This window comes from Ambystoma mexicanum, chromosome 1q, assembly GCF_040938575.1.
Source record: "Ambystoma mexicanum isolate Mex_15411 chromosome 1q, UKY_AmexF1_1, whole genome shotgun sequence".
NCBI classification, from domain to species: Eukaryota; Metazoa; Chordata; class Amphibia; order Caudata; family Ambystomatidae; genus Ambystoma; species Ambystoma mexicanum.
The window spans coordinates 804192712-804213163 of record NC_090922.1 but is presented as its reverse complement, the minus strand read 5'-3'; the positions used below and the strand labels follow the sequence as shown (position 1 = coordinate 804213163).

Genomic DNA, 20452 nt, shown 5'->3' with positions numbered 1-20452 from the left:
TCTCCTAGGAGACTAAGCACGTGGAGATTCGGGCACCTCTCACTTCCTGCCTGTCCCACACGCTCTGGAGCCAGAGGCGGGGTTCACTCCTGATGCCCGCCAAAGGTGAATGAACAAAGAGACCAAACCTGGTTTGGCGCACGGAGAAAAACTTGAAGGACCTTTCCACAAAGAAATGCGAAAAGACAGCCAGGGACCATTTTAACAAAGGAGGCTCAGCACCATTTTGGAAAACATGGACTGCCGCGATTTAACGTTACCGGAGCTATAAACAGTTTGCAGCCACGGTAAATCATGGTAGTTCATTGTAAAACCACTGCCACCAGCCATTCTGAGAGGAAAGGGTAACAAATGAATGCTAAATGAGTGACTAGACATAGGGGATACTAAGTAACCCCTCCAGCACTCTATTGTAAGATAGGGTGTGCTGGGTCTAGAATTTTACAGGACTAAGTGAAGTCAATTTCACTCCACTGTTCTGGGAAACAGTAGTTGATCCCAGAGAAGGTATTTAAACCTTGGGAAATCTGAAAGACTTCCCTGTGCCACTTCGCTGAATGTGCTCTGTGACACAATTGTAAAAGATGATGCCTATGGAGTTGGTTAGACTCCATAACCAAAAAGAAATGCAGAGGTAAAATTCACACAAAAATACATGAGTGTTGGAAAAGGGTCTCACACTCTCCAATTAAAAGAAATCAAGTCCTCAAAATCCAGCAAAGTTGCTGCGGGTCTCTAAGGTAGAGGGAATTAGCACATTTTTGAGAATTCTCCCCAACATGCGCCAACAGATTATCTTCAGGGAATGAAAATGGGCATAAGTCCAGCACAGATTTACTTGGAGTGAGATGGCAAAAATGGAGGAAATGGGGACTTGTGGCACAAGCTGAAGATCTGCAAAGTTCCAAGATTTTCTTTGGAACAGCTGCAGCAAGGAATCCCAGGAGAGCTGGTCAGTCCACTGTTTTGTCCAGGGACTCAGAAGACAAGATCCTCAAAGGGGTCTCGAGACTGGTTGTTCCCACTGGTCCAGGGGTTGAAGTGCCAATGAAGGTCTTGTTGAAATCGGGACTGGGACACCACTGAAGCTGATGCTGATCAGCTGCAGGGGTTGTCGTCGGTGGTCTGCTCTTCTCTGTAGAAGTCTTGGTTTCAATGATCTGTCAAATAGCTGCACGATCCCTCATTTTATCCAAGTTTCAGCCTGGGAGTCAGCCCAAGACCACCAATGGTAAGGATCTGCAACATTCAAACAGCTCAGGGTTGTCCAATCATGGAACACCACTCGTCAACACACTCGCCCAGCAACAGATTTCGGGCGCCAGATCATGCGGACTGGGAACAGACAGTCCAGCCCCCTCCTGGCTCGCACACACAAAGCTCACTTACATGCAAAAGTAGCAGCTTTCGCCGGAAAATGGGTTACCGTATTTAGCGTTAGAGGAGTTTTCCTTATGTCCACTTGAGGTAAGACTTCATAAAACTATCCCTTGGCATACAGGTCCCCAACTCTTAGTATAAGTCTGTACTACCCAAAGGATCTTGGTAGATTGGCAGAGCAGCCAGTCTTATCATAGGAGGAAGATGTGAGCTATATGTAAGTACATTGAACTCAGCAAATACTATAGTCCAAATAAAATTACACAGTATGTTATATTAAAAGTATACATGTATTCTTATTCACACAAGGAAGGTAGATGCATACTTATTTCACTAACACCACACAGGAATTCTTAATACTTTTCAGAGGTCATTAATTCAATAGTAGTTTGCGCTTACAATTGTTAGTTTGAAACTAATGACAGTACTGCCATATTATCGGTGCTACCGCACACTCGCGTTACTTTACAGATAAACATTAATTGAATTTAGTTAGCAAAACCACATCAGATAAAATCTTTTGGGAGGAAAAATGTTGGTTATACAGACAGCAGCAACTCTTTACGTTCCAGAGAAACATTTTGGAGCTTCTAATGCTTTTAAAGTCCAATACCCAATTATACGAAAGTCAGTGTAGGAGTGGAGCCAAAGTCTTACGAAGCAGCAGAATAAGCAAAGCTCCTCAGGATACTTTCAGTCACTAAAATTAGATGCTCAATAATAGAACACAAGTTAGAGGGACCCTGCAAAAGGACTCCCTAAATGGACACAAGCTGACAAGCCTGGGTCAGCAGGAGGGTGGACACCTATTAACGCACTCCAGTCACACTGGAGTGACTCTTCGGCTCAGGTTAAGTTATACCTTTAGCCCCACAGTACCTTAGGTTAGAAGGATAGCTGTATTTTCCTTTGTGCAGCAGCAACTGTTGGGGAGAATTCTCATAAATGTGCTAATTCCCTTCACCTCAGAGACCCCCAGCAACTTTGCTGGATTTTTAAGGACTTGACTTTTTTACCTGGAGAGAGCGTGAGCCATTTTCCCCACTTTCATGTATTTTGATTTGTGTTTTACACTTGTGTTTTTTGATTATGGAGTTTTAGATAACTCCATAGGCATCAACTTTTCACGTGTGTTACACAGCACCCTCAGTGCAGTGACACTGGGATGTCTTTTAGACTTCTCAAATGTTTCCCAAAGGGATCACTACACACAATTGGGACTATAGGCCAAACCAACATTTGGTATAAGTCTGTACCACATAGTTTTTGGTAGCGAGCTGAGCAGCCAGGCTTATCCCAAGAGTGAATGTGAGCAGTACAAGTCATTACACAGAGGACTTTCAATCAGTGTTTCAAGTAGACACTTATACATGTTTTACCAAGATGCCTTGAGTATATCCATGTATTACACAATCATTTAGAAAAAGGAAACTTAACATTATATACTAATACACTTGAATACAAGATTTTGAGACAGTTTGAGCTCCCCTGAAATAGGAGCCAAATGGCAGTTCAGTTATTTAGAAGTAAGCAAAAGGGACAAGGTAAGTAGAATCGATCACATATACTTGTTAGGCAGTGCAAATGGTTTCAGTTCACCAGAAGAGTTCAATTCAAGTCAATAGGCCAGGCCAAAGTCAATGGGCTACTGTTCTGAATAGGAAAGTGCAGTTCTGGTATCAAACGGTAAAGTCTTCGCAAAAGTTCTCGGAAGTAGTTTACGCGAAAAAGAATAATTTGTTGGGTCACAAGCTGATTAGGCCTGCAATTTGGGAAAGTTTAATGAAATTTCACCTCAAGAGTGGCAAGCGTGGTGTTCTCTCAATCGGGTTGGCACAGTATCTTAATATGAAAAAACAAATGCAGCTGAAGTCGTTGGTTCCATGCAGTTCTTGCAGATCTCACTGTTCCTGAGGCTCAGCTGTGGGGACGAGAGGGAGGACGTCGGGGGACTCCGGCACTGCACGGGATCGTCGAAAAAGCAAACCAGATGGAGTCACTTCAGTTCCAGTAGCTGTAGCTTCAAGCACACAAGCTGGTATCCCTCTCCCTGGTTAATCCTAACTAGCCCTGAGAATGGTATCCAGGTGGCTTACGAGTTGATTGGTCCCACCAACTCAAAGGAAGAAGTCGTTCTTGAAGGGGCTTCTGTCGAGAAGAACTTGTCAATTTGGACCTGCAGTAGGGCTTAACCGGGCAAACCAATGGTCCAGGAGTTGCAGCAGCTGTCCTCTTCCAGCTCTTTTTCAGTTCTTTCGTTCCATTGGTCGACTCTGCTTTCCAGTCCAAGAGACTCGCCTTTTAAACAGTTCTCTCCCTTTCATTCCCGCCTAGCTGTCACTCGCCCAGTAGGGTGGCTTTCCTTGACGGACAGTCAGCCAGCCTATCACGCCAGAGGGCATTTGGGTCTCCTAGGAGACTAAGCACAGGGAGTTTCGGGCACCTCCCTCAGTTCCTGCCCACCCCAGACACTCTGCCGCCAGAGGCGGTCTTCAGTCCTGAAGCTCGCCACAGGCATCTGAACAAAGGGACCAAACCTGGTTTGGTGCGCAGAGACCAACACAAGAAAAATTTTTCCAAAAAGAAACAGCGAAAAAAGACCGGGACCTGTTTAAACAAAGGGGCTTAAGGCGCCATCTTCAAAAACATGGCTCCCGTGATTTTAGCTACCAGTGTTCGCAGTCGGGCAAAATCATGGTTGTTCGTTGTAAAACCACTGCCACCAGCCTTTTCAATAGGAAAGGGTAGGATTCGACTGCTACATGAGTATTTAGACAAAGGGGATACTATGTAACCCCTCCAGCACTCCATTGTAAGATGGTGTGTGCTGGGTCTAGGGATTTGGAAAGACTAGTAAAGTCAATTTCACTTTACATTCACTGGGAAACAGTAGTTCATCCCAGAGAAGGTATTTAAACCTTTAGGAAGTCTGAAAAGAAATCCCTGTGTCAAAGCACTGAAGGTGCTGTGTAACATACATGAAAAGATTATGCCTATGGAGTTTTCTCCATAATCAAAGAACACAAGTGTAAAACACACATCAAAATACATGAGTGGGAAAAAAGGCTCACACTCTTTCCACGTAAAAAAATCCAGCAATGTTGCTAGGGGTCTCTAAGGTGAAGGGAATTGGCACGTTTATGAGAATGTTCCCTAACACTGGGACCAACTAGTCTCAAGACAAACTGTATTTTGGCACAACCCCCGACTCGCTGCAACTTTCCAAGGCTGCAGAATCCCAATACCCGGGGTACCTCGACCATCTGTGAGTGCATTGTCTTCCGAAGTGCGAATCCAGACAGAACTTTGTGGGCATCCAGAGGACCCTACAAAAGCAGCATATCTGCGTCCAGAGATCTGTCACCGAGGTCCAGGAATGAGGGATCAAGGAACATCTAACCAGAGCTGTTGCCTCTTTGGTGCCACGAAAAGGGTGCCAAAACCGCAAAATGCTGCTGAATCCTGAGGAATCCCTTGCTGCCGAGTCCCTCTCTCTCGTGCTGCAGCATGAGCCGCCAGACGTCCTCCCTTTCATCACCATGACCAAGGACCAGGAACAAGGGTCTGCTGCACTGCAACCAGAAGGGACCCAGCTGGAACAACTTCAATTAAAAGGTACTGTGGGACTTGGGGTACATTATCCTTTTTCTATTTGGGGTGCTTCTTATCTTTGAGAGTGCTATTTAACCCTACTCTGAGTTGACCTCAACTCACTGTCATTTCAGCTTGTGCTTCTTGAAGGTGACTCCTTGAGTTGCTGTGATTTTCTATTTGAACTACTTACTTTCTCTAAGAAGAGAACATCAGATCCTTGAACTAGCCCATTGATTTTGGCTGTCCTGGCTCCCTAAATGCCCCCTTCTAAACCTATTGGTTATGGAAGTGCTTGTTCCTCTACAGGTTTTAATTGTTGAACAGTATTGCTGGGATAAAGATTGCCTACATCCCTTTGGGGGAATCTGTTTTTCCAAGTACAAAGTGGGTTCTGATCTAACTAGAACCTTTCCCTCATTATAACTCAATATTGCAATGTTGATCACAGATACGTGTTATTACTGACCTCAAATGATGACACTCGATGTGCTGGAAAATGTATAACATATGAAAAGTTGCTTGCCTGCCTTACTGCTTCTGTTACAATTGAAGCCTAACTTTGGGACTAATGTTACTATTAGTTGCTGCTTTTTAACGAATGCTTTAAATATCTTTGTGTATATATAAATAAGGATTTATAATAGAAGTGTTTACTTGGATACCTGTATTTACTGATTTCATTGTACAGCTCTACAACTCGCATTACCCCTCTTAAGATGAGCCTGGCTGCTCAGTCACAATACCAACTTGTGTAGTACAGGCCTATACTAAAAGGTGGGCTACCTAATACCAAGAGGTAAGTCTTGTGTAGTCCCACACCAGTTGGACTGCATCAATTCTTACTTAACAGGGTTTCCCTGCAGGACTGCTACCTAGAGGTCGGTGCACACTTTTATATTTACTGCGTCGACATGGATTCTGCAGCAGAGTCCAGAGTTGGCCAGGTGGTTCTATGTAACCGGTTTACTTCAGGCCAGTGTCTCCTATGGTGTTATTCTACAAGGAGCTTGCCCCCACCCGTTATGTGGAACTGCTTTATAATCTATTCACAGCATGTGAATCTATGAAAGATCCAACGCTGGATAAGGAATAAGTTACTTACCTGTAACTCCTGCTCTCCAACATTACCTTTCATAGATGCACATGCAATCCTCTCACTTACCCCTTTGGCTCGCCCAGACTCATACTGCCACTTTACCTGTGCTTTGCCAAAATCTGAAGATGGCCTCCCAGGGTGGAGCTAAGTGAGCCCTTTCTATTGGCTATGTGCAGTATGACCCAAAATGACTATACTAGAGCACTAAAGTGACTGCATTGTTTCAATTTCAATACAAATTGATCTATTACCAAGGATTCCCAGCCTGAAGACTGGAAATATTAACAGCCTGTGAATCTATGAAAGATACCAATGCTAGCGACCAGGAGTTAGTTAAGTAACGTATTCCTTCTGTGGACCACTTCTAACTTACATTTTTTATAAAGCAAAAGTAGTGTGAAATGTGCAAAGCAATGCTGAGTCTGCACTGTTGATCTGCGTGTGTCATTCCTAATATCTGCATTATGTAATTTGAGCTAGCCTTGCTCTCATGCAGTCTTTTTCTTTGTTACAGATGTAGATCAGAGCTTAATGGATCGTTTGGCTGAAATCAACAATACCTTGACAAGCCAACTTGGCCGACTGGAGAATATCCGGAAAACAGTTGGAGAGACAGAGGACATTGCGCAAGAGGCTCGTATCCGGGTGGAGGACACCGGGACTCTAATTGAGACTGCCCGTGAAGAGCTGGAGAGGGCAAAGGCAGCCATTGCAAATGTGGTGAGTGGGATAGAAATCGCCATAATCAAACATTTATTGATATTAATAGGAAAACTGCAGATTCTAGTAAGGGTTAATTGCCAGTGTGCTGACCATTATTTGGATTGAGTTGTTGGAGAGGATTGTATTCATTATTGTCCCAGTACACAGCAGCTGCCCGTCTGTGACAATGGATTCAGGTTTCTCTTGCCATGCTGTTCAGAAGTTAGTCACCTGGTGGAGAGTTTTGAGAACCCAACTTTAGTGGGCCTGCAAAAATGTACCACCAGTATAACCCAACTCAGTAACCAGGGTGAGCAGGAAGGCTTGAAGTAAGAGGGGCAGGGTGGGTTTAGGGCTTGGTGTAAAGTTCAGTTACCATACATGAGGAGTTTGTCGAGGATCGTCCATGCAGGTCTGTATGATATTGCTTATTTAATAATGCATGTGAACTAAAACGTGAATCAAGCAATCTCTACACGTATACAGCTTGTTTGTTTTTATTATTTATAATGCGCGAGCGTACCCGGGGGGTATCGGGGCGCAGCCTTTACAAGAATTTTCGAACTTGGTTACAGTACAAAGAATATACATAATACAAGAATAAAATACACCAATGTTATATACAAATCAGTAGTAGGCCTGCAGGCCATTATATACAGGTGAGCAGGAAGGCACACAAGCAGGAAGGCACTCGCGGTTACAGTTTGTGCGGGTGGCGCTGGGCACTTCATAGTCTTAGTGGGTCTCAAGTTTCAACCATGAGACTACCAGTGAGCGGAAATTCTGGTAGGGCATGTCAATTCTAAGGTTTGGAGGCAAGGAATTCCACAACAAAGCAGCTTTTACTGGGAAGCTATTGCCCCCCATGGTGGCCCGCTTGTAGTGGGGAACAGATAAACAGTTTTTGTATGCGGTTCTGGTGGGTCTTAATGAGGACTGTCGGTGGAATCTGTTGATCAGGTAAGTTGGGGCGGCATTGTTCAGAGACTTATGAGTGAGTGATGCTGTTTTTAACAGAATTTTATCTTTAGTGGCTAGCCAATTGTTCTGTTGGCTAAAATGTTTTATGTGTTCCCTTCTGGAAATGCCCAGAGCTGCTCTTAGAGCATTGTTCTGAAGGGTTTGCAGTTTACTGGTGGTAGCCTTAGTAGATCCCAGGTATAGGGCATTGCAGTAGTCAAGGCGAGACAGAATAAGAGCTCTGGCGAGTGTCAGGCAACTGGAATCCGACAGGAAGGGTTTAGCTGCGCGGATTAATTTGCATGTATAAGCCGTGGAGGATGCAAGGGAGCTCACTTGTCTTTTGAAGGAAAAATTGGAGTCTAGATAGAATCCCAATGTTTTGACCTCCTGTCCAACTTTGATGTTTCCGTCAATCATGAAGGAATTGTAGGCCGGGCCAAGTTTCTTTGTTGAGTGTGGTACCTAGGATGATGAGTTCTGTTTTATCATCATTCAGGCATAGTCCATGAGTGGCCATCCATGCCTGGATAATGTACACCCTATTTAACAAGGCCAAATCCTTTCCATAATCTCCAGAAAGCGGAAGGAGGATCTGAGTATCATCTGCATAATTAGTGTAGGTGATACCGAGATGATCCAAATAATCGAAAAGGGCTTGGTAAATATGTTGTATAGTGTGGGGAAGACACAGGAGCCCTGAGGAACACCGCAGGTGATGGGTATTTGGTCGGCTGCAGCCGTGGGAGAGAAGACCCTCATGGTCCTACCGTTAAGGAAGGATGTGATCCACGTGATGGCCTCCGTTGAGAAGTGAGCTGCAGTGTGGAGGTGTGAACATAGGACAGTGTGATCGACCAGATTGAAAGCTGCAGATAGGTCAAGGAGAAGGAGTAAGGCAGCTTGCCCATTGTCTCTGAGCGAATCGATCTGGGCTTTCAAGTCAATGAGAGCGGTTTCGGTCCCGTGTTGGGGCCGGAACCCAGACTGCCTAGATCCTAGGAGGTTGTGTTCTTCCAGGTGCTTATGTATATGTACATAAGCAACCTTGTCCAGAATTTTTAGGAGAAAGGGAACGGTGGTATATGGGTCTGTAGTTTGTGGGTATGGCAGGGTCGAGAGTGAGTTTTTTCAATAATGGGAGTACCCAGGATTGTTTTAAGTTAGTGGGGATGGATCCAGTGGCGAAGGAGGCATTGATCAATTTTGTGATGAAAGTTGAGGGGTCCCGGGCAGCATCTTTGATGAGCTGAGCAGGGCACAAGTCTCCCTAGCAATCGGACGGTTTCAGAGATAAGATGATTTTTTTCCACTTCCAGGATATTGACTTTGGCAAACTGGAAACGGGCTAGGTCGGTGGGCATGGGTTTGTCATGAATTTTTGAGTTGAGTGTTACTCAGGGAAGCTCTTTTGCCGGAGATTTTACTTTGAAGAGTCACAATCTTATTTGCTAGGGCATTTTGAATGTCTGAACACCAGCTTTTATCTTCGGTGCAAGTATCAGGGGGTCCTATAGGGGTTTCTATTTCTTTGAGGATTGAAAAAACTTTTCATGTTGGATTTGGCTTGGGATATACGAGAGTCAAAAGAAGTATGTTTGGACAGATAGATTTCTTTTTTGTACAGTGCAGCTTGTTTGGAGAGTTTGAGTTTGTTTGAGTCTGAAGGGGATTTTTCCAAATGGCCTTGCAGCTTTTTTTTGTTGCCTTAGGTTTTTGAGGAATGGTGTATACCATTTGTTGAGGTGCGTTTTTGGTTTGCTGGATCTGAGTTTGAGGGGGGGGCGATGCGGTCCAGCGAGGTGGCCATAATCTTGTTATATTCTTCGACCAGGGACTCGGGGTCCAGGTCGTCTGGCAATGTGTTGAGAGCGGGGAGTAGATTAGGGATAAGTCTTTCTACTGTCATGTTTTTCTTGTTTCTGGTAAGGGTGGGTGGGGCCTTAATAGTAGGCGGAGGTGGTGGTCTATCGGTAGAGAGCATGAATGATATCAAGTGGTGGTCAGTCCAGGCTAAAGGTGAGATATTTGTAATATTCGCTAGGTAGTTGTGGTCGGCCACCCAGTCGAGTGTTCTGCCTTTCGAGTGTGTTGGTAGCGTGCATCTTTGCGCAAAGCCTAATTCAGTGAGAGTGTTGGCTATAATGCTGGCAGGATGGTCTTCCGGGTCATTGTAACCCAAGTTGAGGTCTCCCAGGGTGAGTGCTTGAGTGGAACTTTTTAAGGTTGCTGGATAGAATAGAGTTGAGGTCTTCATCGAAGGTACCAATGGGACCTGGTGGGCGGTAGATCAAATAGATGTTGAGAGTTTGGGTGTTAGTGAGAAGTATTTTGACTGCTAATATTTCACAGGAGAGGGTATCTATGGAGGTGTCTACTCTCATGGTAAGACTGCACTTATGGATAATGGCGACACCACCTCCCCTCGAGTTGGGTCGGTCTTGTCTCAGGATAGTGTAGTTGTCTGGGATTGCCATCATGAGCATAGGGCCTGCTGCTGGGTGTAACCAGGTTTCGGTAATGGCGATGAAGTCAAGGTCTTCTGTCAGTATGAAGTCTGCGATTTCTATAGCATGGGCTACCAACGATCTGGCGTTGATCAAAGCTCCCTTGATCTTAGGACTAACTGTGTTTTTGGGAGTGGAGTCTCTTTTCTGAAGTAGTAGTATGGCGCTTGTCCTGTGAGTTCAGGAGTGCCCAAGTTGAGGGAGTTATGAAAAGGTGTGGAGTAGGGTTTTTGTAATGGGTTACTGATTTGTGTGGCGGGATTAGGTCGGAGTGGTTGCGTTCTACGGTTTTGTGTTAGGCAGTGAGCGGGCCAGGGGCTCGTGGATTTTGGCTAGCCTGGCTCGAAGTCCAAGGTTCCTTTCTATAGTGATGCGAGGGTGACTGGAGGGTGGCAGTACCTGAGGGTCATTTAAATCTAATGTACTTGGTTAATAAATCTAGGTAAAGCTGGCATGTTGGGTAGTTGCGGAGCCATCTTAGTAGGTGGTGCAATATTGAGGCTGATCAGGATATAGGCCAGCAGGTAGGTAGTGAATAGACACATACTAGATAATAGCATCAAGCTATGGTAGTTAATCTCAATTGCAGGAGCAAGCAACTACAGTCAGGATGAGGCAATGTGGCTAAAATGCATAGAACACCTAAAAATGAGATGAGGCAGTTTGGCAGAAATGTGAGATAGATGCCTAGCATCAGGATTAGGCGGTTTGGCAGGAATGCATGGATAAACACCTAGATTTGAAATGAGGCAGATTGGCAAGAATGCATAGTCACCTAGATTCGAAATGAGGCAGATTGGCAAGGATGCATAGATAAGCACCTAGATTCGAATAGTTAGGTGCCCAAATTGGTGGGACACCACCCTTCAGAATGTACAGTTCATTACTGTTAGTGACCTAATGTGAGGAGTTTGTGTCCTGTGTCCACCCCAGAAAGTTTTACTTGGACTTAGTTATTGTTTTACCTTGTCCCTAGGTGAGTGGCAATCTTTTCCCCCTCTCATCTAGTCGTTTCCTCTTTATGGGTGGCCTTTTTATGTCTCACCGTAGTGCATGGTTGGAGTTAGTTTACTATAACTTTGGACTACCTGTAATGTACTATGGCAGCACACAGCATTTCAACTTTTTATTCTTATTTCTTGGGTGAACTATTATTCCCAAGAAGTAAAGTGGGATTCACATCCCCTTTACATTGATTTAAATGCGCCAGCAGACCCCACCTTATGTGGAGTGCTGGGGGATACAATATATCCCCTTTCTAACTTACCTGCTAACACTTTTGTTAAAATTGCAGTGGTTTTAACTTGGTGACTTTTTAGTCTTATTACTCGCAGGCTGTTGAATCAGCCTCAGTAATGCACAGAAGGGCCACCATTCTGCTAGAATGGTGGGCTCCTTCTTTTTTTTGCCATTTCTAGTATGCTTGTTTCTGAGGTCTTCCCCTGCCGTTCTAGGCGGGAACGACCTCGGTGGAATTTGTCTTCGGCGGGAATCATTTGTATTCCACACATAGGCTCCAGAATGTCTGAGAAGGCAGGAAGCAAGGGAGGAGTCCAAAGCTCCGCAGCCCTTTCTTTCACCTTGCTTGAAAGGAAACACGTTCCAATAGGGGCTGGCTGGCCTGATTGGACAGCCAGACTGCCCCTTTCTGTAAACTGCAAAGAGAGTTTGCAGAAGTTGTGCTATAGTTCCTTATAAATACTCAGATCCTGGAAGCTGCTGACAAGCCGACCACTAGCGCTAAATCCAAAGAGGAAGAAAAACATCTGTAGCGGTTTCCAGCGATAGGAGAGCCTGCTGTGTAACCGGAACCTAATGCAACCCTTCCTTCCAATCGACCTGATGGTGCCGAATGCGACTACTCCCAGAGGCTGGTGAGATTCACTACTCTCAATAAGTCGTCCAGCATTTTGAGCCATCCCACGACGTGCTGCGACCTTGCTGGGCTGCAAACCGCCAATACCCTGGGACCTCAAGCCAGTTTGCAGTGTATCCTCTTCCGAACTCTGAATCCGTCTGAAACTTTGGTGGACTTGTTGGGGAGAATTCCCATTTCTGTGCTAATTCCCTTCAACCTTGGAGACCCCAGCTCTTTTGCTGGACTGTAGGACTTTTAATTTCTACCCTGGAGAGAGGGAGCTTTTTTTCTCACTCCCTAGTGTATTTTTGATCTGATTTGGACTCTGTTTTTGGAGTCTGACAAACTCCATAGGCATTACTTTTTGTATGGTGATGCACGGCACCTTCAGTGCAGTGTCACAGAGAAATTCATTAGATTTTGCAAGGTTTAAATACCTTTTCTTGGGTGAACTACAGTTCCCAAGAATAGTAAAGTGAAATTGACTGTTCTTACCTTTTCTCTCTGTAGACCAGCACACCCCATATGTGGAGTGCTGGGGGGTTACTTACTAACCCCTTTTTCTGCTTACTCATGTAAACATTTTTATGTTACCCTCACTACTTTAAATGGCTGGTGGCAATGGTTTAATTTTCCTGCCATTGTGCTTTTCCACCGCAGTCTGAATCCTCGGCTGCAGTATAGCACCCATGGGTGACCATTTTGTAAAAATGGCCCTAGTCTTCTTTTTTCGTCATTTCTTGTTTGTGAGGTATTTCTTGGGTTTTACTCTGAGTGCCAAACCAGTTTGAACCCTTCTGTTCATTTTTTCCTTTGGCAGGCTTCAGTACTGAATCAGCTAGGCTGTGCATGAATGGGAGAAACCTGCATGAAAGGCAAAGGCTTCTTGGACTGAGGACAGTCGACCGCTGTAAGAAATATCTGACAAAGGAATCGAGAAGAGAAGTTTGCTGCATCCTCCTGGACCATTGAACTGCCCGATGTAGCCCTGCTGCTTTGCTGAAACTACTTTTCCGAATCGACAAGAGAAGCTCCGTAGAGGACGACTTCTCTCCTTGGGTTAGTGGGACCAACTAACCCAAAAACGAACTTTGCAGGAAGACCTTCCCCACTGGCTGTACTTTGCTGCTGCTGCTAGAACCGAGTTCCAGGGGTCGAGAAATCCGTAGTCAAGTGCAACGTCTTTAACCTAAACTCCAGGAAGATCCCGAGGACCCTCCTGAAGCAGGACATCCCAAGCTCAAGTCACCTCACCAGAGTGCTAGACTCAAGGAATGAAGGAAGCCCATCCAGTGTCAAGATCTGCAGTGGTGCAGTTTGCTGGTAGCTGAAACTGCGAAGTGCCGCCGCCCTTCGAATTGCTGTGAAGGAGTCCTCCAGACGTCCTCCCTCTTTGCCGCACGACTGAGGCCCAGGAACACTGCCGCTGCAACACTGCAACCAAGACAGAAGCCAGCTGGATCCTCTTCTTCTAACCTAAGGTATTGTTCTGACTAAGGGGTACTTGCCTCTTTTTCTGTTGCTTGCTTTTCTCAGTTGAGACTTGCAGTAGCTGCTTTTCTAGAGTTGGTTCCAGCTCTAACTTTTCACAAGTGTAACAGTGATTTTCTACAACAAACTCTATAACTCTGTGCAAGACTTTTTTGCTATATAAGAAGTACCCCAGCTCCATAGACTGTGCTCCAATTGACTTTGGCTGTCCTGGCTCCCTGCAGAATCTTCTAGTCCATTGACTTTGTTTCTTACTCTCCCTCATAGGTAATAGATTGGTTTTTAACTCATATTTGCTGGGAAAGGTTTTTATCTAGACTTCATTGGAAGATTTGAAAAGTGCTCACATGCTCTGAGAACCTGTTAAAACTTTTCCTTCCCTTAACCTTTTCTCTTTACAAACCTAAGAATTACAAAAGTGATATATAAAGCCCAATACTGTCCTAGTTGGTGAAGTCGCCTCCGGGTGTAGGAAGTGGTATGAAGCATCTCTAAAGAGTGTGTACTTGCTTTGCCTTGATTCTGAGAAAGTATTTCGAAGTGTATTTTTATTGTTGCACATTGCCCTTTTTTTAAAGAATGTTTATTTAAATCTGACCAATAAATACATTATTTTACTAGAAAACCTTGAGTGTAAGTGTTATTTGGATACTTGTATTTTTGGATTTCGATGCTATAGCTCTTCAGCTCACATTTGCCCCTCTTGAGATGTCTGGCTTCTCAGTCACAATACCAAATTGTGTAGTATAGACCTATACCAATAGGTGGGTTACCTAATACCAAGAGGACACGACTGGTGTAGTCTCCCACAGGGTTACTGCATCAATTCTTGACTAACAATTACTTTCTGTAATACATGGGTAGTAGACCCTAGCAGTTGTACCGTGACGCTCAGCAAAGAAATCACATAGTAAACCAACCTGCAAGTATAACTTTCTGAACAGTGGAACACTCATTCAAGGAACAGTAGGAACCTCTAACTAAATTTATAACAGCCCGTTATACTAGGTGAGTAAGACGTTTTGGTGTAATATACAATTAGTTGCTTTTCAGCTCAGTGGAACAGTCTTAGATGAGCAATAACTTATTACACTATTTTGGGATGCCCTACAGCTAACTCTCAAGGTAAGTAAAACCTATATACTTTTTTAAAAGGAGCTATCGGTAATTTAAAGGTAAGCATAACCTAAGGCAGACTTATTCTAGACAGGATAACAGCAAGTCAGGGAAAGCAAGACACAATTGGGGACACTCATGCATTTATATCCTAACAGGAATACTAAAGTGAAGCCAACAGCATTACTTTTAGGAAGAGGGGGACCCCAGTCACAGATGAGTAAATTAACCTTGCATCTACTTTCTATTAGAATGACAAAACAGTAACGTAAGACTTTACATATACTTTCAGAATGGCAGGACATTTCCAAGGTAAGTAATATAACCTTACATATACTTTTACAGCATCTAGACACAGGGGATACGAAGTATCCCCTCCAGCACTCTACTGTAAGATAGTGTGTGCTGGGTCTAGAAAGATACAACGGTAAGTAAAGTCAATTTCACTTTAGTGCTCTGGGAAACAGTAGTTTATCCCAGAGAAGGTATTTAAAGCTTGGGAAATCTGAAAGACTTCCCTGTGCCACTGCACAATGTGCTGTGTGACACAATGTAAAAGAAGATCCCTATGGAGTCTGACAAACTCCATAACCAAAAGAAACGAACACAGAAAACGCATAGAATTTTAAAAGTTCAAAGTTCCAAAGTTTGGCAAAAGAGCTGGAGGTCTCTAAGGTGGGAGAAATTTAGTACTACACTGAATATTCTACTGAACACTTATCTTACGGAGGGGGGGCTGTAGAGTAAGTGCAAATGAAATTGTAATACAAATGGTCCAAAGAAATACAGACACTATGTGCGTAAAAATAAATGATTTATTTAAATAAAAGTAGGCCCAGATAAATCGAGGGGTAAATAAGTACAAACCCATATGTAATCATAATTATAAAAGCACAACACTATACTTGAAGGTACACAGACCAAAGTATAAACCTTATTTGGAACACCTAACCTAGGGAAGTCAAAACCTTTTCATACACATTCAGTAAAAACCAGTGGTTACTTTCACAATTACATTCAGTAACGCAAGGGCAGTAGACCCTACCAGTTGTACAGTGAGACTCGGTACAAATCACATAATCACTCAACTGGACAATATACTTTGAGGGGATTGGGTCCTCAGACGTATTCCATATCTATGACAGTAATCACCACAGCTGTGCTGCTTCGGAAAATCTTTTGGCGCCTGCGTCGATGACGTAGATACGCTGTCCTCGAGTGCCTCCATCGAGCCGACGTCACCGGATGTTAGAAGTAGGACGCACAACGCCCGTAGCCTCAGTTCCGTTTTTTCCATAAACGTGTTCGCTTCGGAGATCTCGGCGCGCCTCGATTCTACTGAATCCTGTTCTTTCGGTTCTTTGAAGCTGTTTCTTCATTGCTATCGTATGATGTCTTCGGCTTCTTTCCACCCTGCGGTCCAGGATTAAGAAGTGTCGGGTGTGCGGGTCCAAGATGTCGCTGACGGATACGCACGCCGCTTGCCTCTGGTGCCTCGGGGAGGACCATGATACGGACTGCTATGTCGACTGCCAATCGCTCACATCGAAGGCCTTGCGGGAGCGTAAGAAGAAGCCATCGGTTGGTAAGGTGGCCAAGCCCTGGAAGTCGCGTTCCACTGGTCTTTCAACGGACGATTCGAGGGGCGACTCTCTGCATCGTCGTCGTGAGTCCGGGGGTTCTCGGTCTGGGAGTCGGTCCCGCCATTCCTCTGCCTCTTCGAGGCACTCCAGGAAGCGCTGTCACAGGTTGCCTTCCCGTCCTCTTCCGAGGACTCCGCCCGTCGGCGGGCTGCTTGTCCCAACAAGCATTCCACTCCTGAGGAATGGGATTGCTTCCAAAAGGAGATGTTGGCGATTTTTCAATCGCAGGGCTCCGGTCTGTCCGCGCCGTCTGAGGACTCTGGTCGTGTCCGTGCTAGAGACTCCGCTCGTACGCCTTCGGGCTCGAGCAGTCGTCGCGACCACCGGGCGACTTAGAGGTCCCGGTCGGACAACGATGGTCGCTCTCTAGACATGCCCCTTCCAGGTCCCGGTCCTCGACGCCTTTGAGACCGCGAGAACCTGTGAAGTCTGGAGGATGACATCGACGGCGCCGTGGACGGACTCTCTCGAGGCCCCGCCTCCGAGGAAGTTGTCAACACCATCGGCGCCCAGGCTGCTGACATGCTCGGGGCTCCGCCCTCGAGGCCTGTGTTGTCGCAGTCGGAGCTGTCAGCGCCACGCTCGACGTTGACACCGATTCCGTCTACGCCTTTCGAGGCGGCCTTGTCGGAGGTACCCCGTGGCACGGTGGCAACCCCCAGAAACGCGCTGGCCAAGGCTAAACATGTCTTTGTGCCTTTTTCTGTACCCTCCTTCCAGCCTATGGATTTTATTTCTGAGGTGGATGAGGGGTCTGAGGAAGGTGAGGTTCCTGATGACATTGTTTCTGGTCATAGTCAACTTGAGGACCTGCGTCAGTCGCTGCACGATGCCAGTGGTCTAGACACCTCTCCGGAGGTGGAGTTTGGTCGGCCGGAGCCTGGCACTCATGCTGAATCCTGGCACGCATGCTGAATCCTCATGCTGGCGTCTCATGTCGAGGGTCACGGATTACCTGGGGTGGTCTGCCCCCCCCACCCCCCCCTGGAGGATTTTCATCATGGTTTACCCGACTGATATCCTGGACCAAGGTCATCCAACTGACCTGGTGCTGCCATTCCATATGGCCTTGCAGAGAAGGGTGGCTGCGGCTTGGACTGCTCCGGAGAGTCTCCCGGCAGTGAGCAAGTCCTTGCCGAGGAAATATCGCCCAGCCAGTGGCGACCCCTGTTACTTGACCACGCACCCTACTCCGGAGAGTTTGGTGGTGCAGGGGGCTACGGCCCCGGCAAAGCATGTGTCGTACCCTACCATGCCTCCTGATAGGGACGACAAACGGTTTGACGGCTGGGCGAAGGTGTTTTCTTCTGGGGGTATGGCGCTTCAGGCTTCCAACTACGTTTGTGCCTTGTCTCGTTTCACGCACACTCTGTGGAACTGTATTTCCCTAACGGCTGATCATATTCCCGAAGGGGAGGAACGGGATGGTTTCCTTGCTATCGTGCAGGATGGCAAGGATGCAATGTGTGAATCTGTTCAGTCGGGTCTGGACATGGTTGATTGCGTCAGCCGGTCCATGGCGGCGAGCACCGTAATACTCATGTTTGCGTGGTTGCGGAAGTCGGGTTTTGCTCCTGATGTGCAAGCCCGGCTCCTCAACATGCCCTTTGGTGACCATCTTTTAGGCAGCAAGGCTGGCAAGAGTCTTGAGAGGTTGCAGACCTCCAAAGCTGCAGCGAAGCGGTTGGGAGCTGCAGTTCGCCAACCTCTGCCTTTTTGTCCTAGGGGACAGCAATGGAGGGGATGTTCCTTTTGATATTATTTGTCCTTTAGTAAATCGAGAGGAGCTGCATGTCAAAGGGGCAACCGTAGGAGTGCCAGAGGTGGAAAAAAGGGTACTCGAGGTGCCAAGGCCGTGCGAGCAGTTGCCTCTTCGCCCTCAGGCACAGCCGCTTCAGCTCAGTCATGAGGCCCATGCTTCTCCGGTTGGGGGAAGGCTGGCGCAGCATCTTGTAGAATGGCGTGCCATTACTTCAGTTGTGTGGTTTCTGGAGATCCTAGCCCACGGCTACGGTCCTCCTTTCCGGCAGAGGCCTCAAGACAATCCACCAGGAAACCTCTTTGAAGAGTTCGGATCTGCTCCTTGCGCAGGAAATACAATCCTTGCTGGAGAAAGGCGCCATAGAACTGGTGCCTGTAGCAGAAAGGAACAAAGGATGGTATTCCCCCTTATTTTTTGATTTCGAAGAAAGACTGAGGATTGAGACCCATCATGGACTTGCATGGTTTGAATAAGCTCCTCAGGGAGGACAAGTTCAAGATGGTTACTCTTTCTGAAGTCCTCCAGGCCCTTCAACTTCAGGACTGGTTGGTGTCTCTCGACCTCAAGGACGCTTATTTTCATGTGCCGATCCATCCAAAGCACAAGAAGTACCTGAGGTTCGCGACTCGCACTTTCAGTTTCGGGTCCTGCCGTTCGGATTGACATCCGCCCCGAGGGTCTTCACCAAGCTCATGATGGTTGTGGCAGCTCATCTCAGGAAAGGGGATTCACGTCTACCCCTACCTGGATGATTGGTTGATCAGGGCGCGCTCTCCCGAGCAAGTCCTGGATCATCTGTCCGTCACCTGCCACTCCCTTCACAAGCTGGGCTTCTCCCTCAATTTAAAGAAGTCCCACTTGACGCCAACACAGCAGCTCCAATATATTGGAGCGGTGCTCGACACATCCCTGGGGCACATTCAGCAGGTGGTACACAAGTTTCAACTTGCCCAGACGCTCCCGGCGTTCGAGTTCTTGAGGTTGCTCGGCCTCATGGCGTCCTGCATTCTTCTGGTGCCAGAGGCCAGGTTGCGGATGAGATCTCTGCAATGGGCCCTCAAGCTTCAATGGTCCCAGTCGTCCGGCAGGTTGTCGGACTCCGTTCAGGTGCCGCCCTCGGTCGCCCAGGACCTTCTGTGGTGGGCCGTCGAAGGCAATCTGATGAGGGGGGGCTCCATTTTGGGTGCCCTGGCCGGAGGTGACGATCGTGACGGATGCATCCCACACGGGATGGGGAGCTCATGCCAACGAGCTGACAGTCAGCGGTCGTTGGTCTCCGTCGGAGTCCAGACTCCATATCAATCTGTTGGAGCTGAGGGCCGTCACGCTAGCCCTGAAGGCTTTTCTGCCGACTGTGCGACGGAAGTATGTCCTGAATCTGACGGACAACACAGTGGCCTTGCACTACCTCAACAAAAGGGGGGGGCAGGGTCACTTCCTCTGTACAGGGAGGCGATGGAGCGCTGGTTCTGGGCCATGCAGCAGGAAATTTCAATCTCGGCAGTTCATCTGGCCAGAGACGAAAAAACGAGACGGACGCTCTGAGCAGGCAGAGCACGATCTCTCACAAGTGGGAGTTGGCTCAGGAGATTCTCCTGGAGATCTTCGCCCTTTGGGGGACCCTCTAGTGGATCTCTTCGCCTCCAGTGTCAACCGGAAGTGCGAAAGATTCTGCTCGCGGGAATTTCCTCCAAGAGTAGCCTTAGGAGACACGTTTGTAGTAGATTGGTCCTTCCCACTGCTGTACGCGTTTCCTCCAGTCCCCGTCATCCCACAAGTGCTGCGGAGGCTACGGAGGTTCGGTTCCCGGATGATCCTCATTGCTACGCCATGGGCCTGGAGGACGTGGTACCCGGACCTTCTAGACATGTCCATCTGCCCTCCACGTCGGCTTCCCTAACAAGACAATCTGCTCTCACGGGAGGGGGGGGGTCAGGTTCTCCATCCAGAGGTCGGATCCCTCAACCTTCACGCTTGGCTTCTGAAAGGTTGAGGTATAAGGATTGGGACCTCCCTGAAGACATGATGGAGGTGTTGCTTTTGGCCAGACGGCCGGACACAAAGTCCCTGTGCCGTTGGAGAAAGTTCTGCAACTGGTGCAGGGTTTAGAATGTGGATCCTTTTTCATGTAACATTCCCATGGTTCTGTCTTTTTTGCTTTCTTTAGCCCACAGGGGCTTGCAAGTGGGTACCATTAAAGGTTACCTGGCGGCGCTGTCCATATTTAAGCCCTCGTCTGAGTGTTCTTATTTTAAAATCCCTTTAATTTCTCAGTTTCTGAAAGGGCTCACTAATGTGTTCCCTCTGTCACCTTTCCAGGTGCCCGGGTGGGATTTGAACCTT

The 20452-nt window shown here is 46.8% G+C and overlaps 1 protein-coding gene across 1 annotated transcript in view; it reads left to right on the top strand.

Annotated features, from left to right (window-relative positions):
• Positions 1-20452, top strand: part of LAMC1 (laminin subunit gamma 1) — a 922342-nt gene that overhangs the window by 788145 nt on the left and 113745 nt on the right. Inside the window, exon 19 of the mRNA XM_069641408.1 lies at positions 6585-6790. Within this exon, the coding sequence (XP_069497509.1) occupies positions 6585-6790 (206 nt within the window). The remainder of the gene's footprint in view (positions 1-6584; positions 6791-20452) is intronic.